Genomic DNA, 3528 nt, shown 5'->3' with positions numbered 1-3528 from the left:
AGCGTGGCCGGGCAGGGCACCCCGGTGCCGGCGCGGGCTCAGGCGACTCAACGACCCCGGGACGGTGGCACATCGCAGCTGCACTCGCGACTGCCAGACTCCTGCCTCCGCCGCCCGGATTAGTGCCCGTCTGCGTGGGGARCGAGGGCAGTTAGGAGGAAAATTGCCCTGAATCATTCCCAACAATTTTCTTCCAGCGCCTACTCCCCGCCAGCCACCGCGGTGCCAGCACAGCTGTGTCGGCCGCCAAGGCCGCCAGCTCGGGCTCGGCTCGCTGAGCGCAGGTTTGCTGGCAGTGAGCCAGGCCCGGGCACTTGCAGCGCTGCAGCAAGGCAGGTGTAGGATGCGTCCCAGGTGTGGGCACAGCTTGGCCCAGCTGGATCCCATCCCCTCGTTTGGGGGCCGTTCATAAAGCCCAGCACCATGGGCTGGGGTGGTTCTTGCACTGACCTGGTTGGAGGGCTTGGAGAGGAGGTCTGTGGAGCTGCCCTAAGGGCATTTTGCAAGGGTGAGGGGCGGGCGGGGGGATGCATGGGCATCCCCAGCTGTGGGGCAAGCAGGAGACCTGGCCTGTGCCTGCAGCAGGGCCCCGCTGCTTGCAGGGGGTGCGGAGGCAGGCACTGAGCCCCTCACCGCCCTGCTGGGGCGATGCCCAGGCACGACGGTGAGGGGTTTGGCACCCCCGAGGGCGCCTCGTGCGTTTGCCTGCCTCCACCTCGCTCCTGTGCGCTGCGCGTGGAGCTGCCTCTTGCTTTTGCTGCCCTCGTGAGTCAGAGAGGTGGAAAAACGCAGCAGCACCGGGGAAGGTCGGGTTTGCCAGCAGAGCTGCGAGGGCTGGGAGCAGCCCCGCCGGCAGCAAGGCGCTCGCAGCCGCCTCGTCCTCGGCTGGTGGGGCCGACCCTGCCTGGGGGCTGCCGAGCGTCGACGACGGCAGCAGGTCTGGCACCTTCCTGTGTGCATTGCCTTGGGCACCGCTCCAGTGGGGAGCGGTGAGCTCGGCTGGGGGACACACGTGGGGGCCGTGCGAGGACCCGGGGTCGCCCCCGCTCGCTCAGCCCCGCGGGTGTGGACTGCCACGTGCACCTTGCATGCTGTGTTTGCTGCCTGCTGCCTCGGCATCAGCACCGTGAGCTTCRGCTTTCCACCTTTATCCTGGCAGAAGGAGCCTGGGACAACTCACGGATGTGCGCGGCTTGGTGCGTGCTCAGCCCCTGCGTGGAGAGACCAAGCGCCCTCCGGGAGCCGCTCCGCCGCGGGATGCAGGCGCGTGGCCGCCGCGCGGCCCCTTCCCTCGTGCGAAGGCGTTTGAGACACTCCGTGTGTCAAAATCGCCTCCGAAGGAAGCTGAAGCAACCCGGTGGCCGCCGTGAAGCAAGCCTGCGGCGGTCTCCTGCGAAACGGGGCCGCTTGCTTCAGCGCCGCCGCTTTTGGGAAGCTTGCAGCGAGTTTCTTCACCGACGGGGCGATTTCAGGATTTTGACTCACCCTTGGGAAATCACAACTGTTCCTTTTTCCTCGTCGAGAACACCTCTGCACATCGACAGCCGGGATGTCCTCCGGCCCGGCGCTGCCCCTTCCCGAAAGCTGGGCTTCGTAAGGCCATCCGGCCCCAAGATGTGCCACGTCCCGGCAGGCTCTGGCCAGCACGTGGTACCCACGGTGCTGCCCACCCACCGCCCCAAGCGAGTGCTTGGGTCTCTTGTTCCTGCTTCATCCGACCCRTATTAAAAAGCACTGCCTGGCCAGGGTAAGAGCTTTGGCAGTTTTCCCTGGGTCCGGGCCAGGCTCGGCAGAAGCGGCGGCAGCGAGGTGCCGCCCGCGCTTCCTCTCCGCAGGGCGAAGCGCGCTGGGAGGAGGCTTCCAGCCCGAAACGAGCTCCTGGTTTGGGGAGGTCTCTGCACTTCCAGTTATCCCATCTCCCAGGACAGAGGCTTGCACTGCGGGTGCCCCCGCGAGCAGCCCTGCTCCTCCCTCCCTCGCTGTCCCCAAGCTCCCACCTTGCCCTTAGRAAACCACATCCTATATCAAGCCTCAATTTGCTCAGTTTAAACCATGGGGGGGAGGGAGGAGGTGCAGGTCTTTTGCCTTGAGGGGAAAAACCATGCAGACGCACAGTATAGCTTTGACAGCCTCAGAGCAAATCTTTATTCATCAGCGGCAAAACCATCGGACCGAGAGGAGGGAAGGAGGGAGCGGGGAGGCAGAGCGGGGTGGTGGGAGCAGCCCAGGTTTGCGGCTCGGCGGGTGCCGGCAAGCGCGGCCCATCTCAGTGGTTGTGCTGGTGGTGGTGGTGGTGGTGCTGCTGCTGCTGGTCCTCACAGAAGTGGAGGTGCTCATGGGTGGCGATGGTCACCTTGATGATGAGGAGCATCACCTCACCGAAGCTGAGCTGATGGTCCTTGTTGATGTCCAGGTCCTTGAAGATCTGGTCGACGGAGACCTGGTTCTTCACATGCTGCAAAGGAAGGGCCAGAGGGAGGGTGAAACCCCGTAAGTCACAGCTGGGTCCTGCTCAAAGGCCCCCCCGCACCATCAGCCATGAACCGCTTTTGCTGTGCCTCTCTGCTTGGAGACAGCTTAGAAAAGCTTCACCCTCTGCTTCGGGCTGTGACAAAACGAGCATCCCCCTTGAGCTCCGACGCCTGCGCGTCTGGGTGGCGAAGCAGCAGCCGGGCAATACGAGCCCCGCTTCGCTGACGGCGCGGGCAGCCACCGGCGCTGCGCGGCTCTGCCCCGTCCCGCGGGCCCCGAGCACCGCGCTGGGGCTCGCGCCGGTTGGGGCCGCCGGCCCGGCGTGTTTGGTGAGCAGCCCGTTCCCTCCCCGTGCGGGGCACGCGYGCCCGGCGCTGCCGCTCACCTTCAGGTAGTTCACGAGCTGCTTCTCGATGAGGAGCTTCAGCTCCCCTTTGGTCAGGGTATCTTTGTCCCCCTCCCGCCTCGAATACTGGTGGAAGACATCGATGATGGTATCGATGGAGGTTTCCAGGTCGGAGAGCCGTCCCTGGGGCGTCTGACAGGTCTGGAAGGAGAAGGATTACGCGGGATAGCTTGAGGAGCCCCGAGAGCCGGGAAGGTCCGCCGATGTAAACCAGCAAGGCTGCAGCAAACCGCCGGCGCTGCGCCGGGCAGCCTGGCTTTATTTACAGTCGTRCTGCTGGCAGGACGGATCTGAGCCGTTTGCTTTGGTGTGCCCTGGCCTCGGGGCCGGGGAGGCTGCAGGGCTCCGCGGTCCCAGCCTGCATCTGCCCCGGGATGTGCAGCTACAGGAAGCGTCCGAGAGCTGCTTTTCCGAACGTGCCTTCTGCCAGGCAGGGCCCCTTGGGAAGAGCCTCCAGCCAAACGGGCGCGGACRGAGCCGCCAGCATAGCTGGAGGCTCGGAAAAAACCTGAGCAGAGACGCAGGTGCCGAGCGCGCGATCGGCTGCCTGCGCGCTCCCAGGAAAGAGCGCCGAGACCRCCGCGGCCAGCAGCCCTTGGACTCACCTGGCTCATGTTGACGAAGCGGCGAGACGGACTCGGGCTGCAGCG

General features: G+C 65.5%; 1 protein-coding gene across 1 annotated transcript; it reads right to left on the bottom strand.

Annotated features, from left to right (window-relative positions):
• Positions 1–2117: 2117 nt before the first annotated feature.
• LOC146589954 (protein MRP-126-like) lies at positions 2118–3528 on the bottom strand. The gene is made up of 3 exons (XM_085315399.1): positions 3484–3528; positions 2858–3019; positions 2118–2455 (listed from the first exon to the last, which is right to left on the bottom strand). The coding sequence occupies exons 1-3, from the start codon at positions 3490–3492 to the stop codon at positions 2267–2269; spliced, it is 360 nt and encodes a 119-aa protein (XP_085171525.1). The 5' UTR covers positions 3493–3528; the 3' UTR covers positions 2118–2266.

This window comes from Rhea americana, unplaced genomic scaffold, assembly GCF_003343005.1.
Source record: "Rhea americana isolate MKP2758 unplaced genomic scaffold, rheAme1 scaffold_429, whole genome shotgun sequence".
Taxonomy (NCBI): Eukaryota; Metazoa; Chordata; class Aves; order Rheiformes; family Rheidae; genus Rhea; species Rhea americana.
The sequence above is the reverse complement of the archived record's forward strand: the minus strand, read 5'-3'. Positions and strand labels throughout refer to the sequence as shown.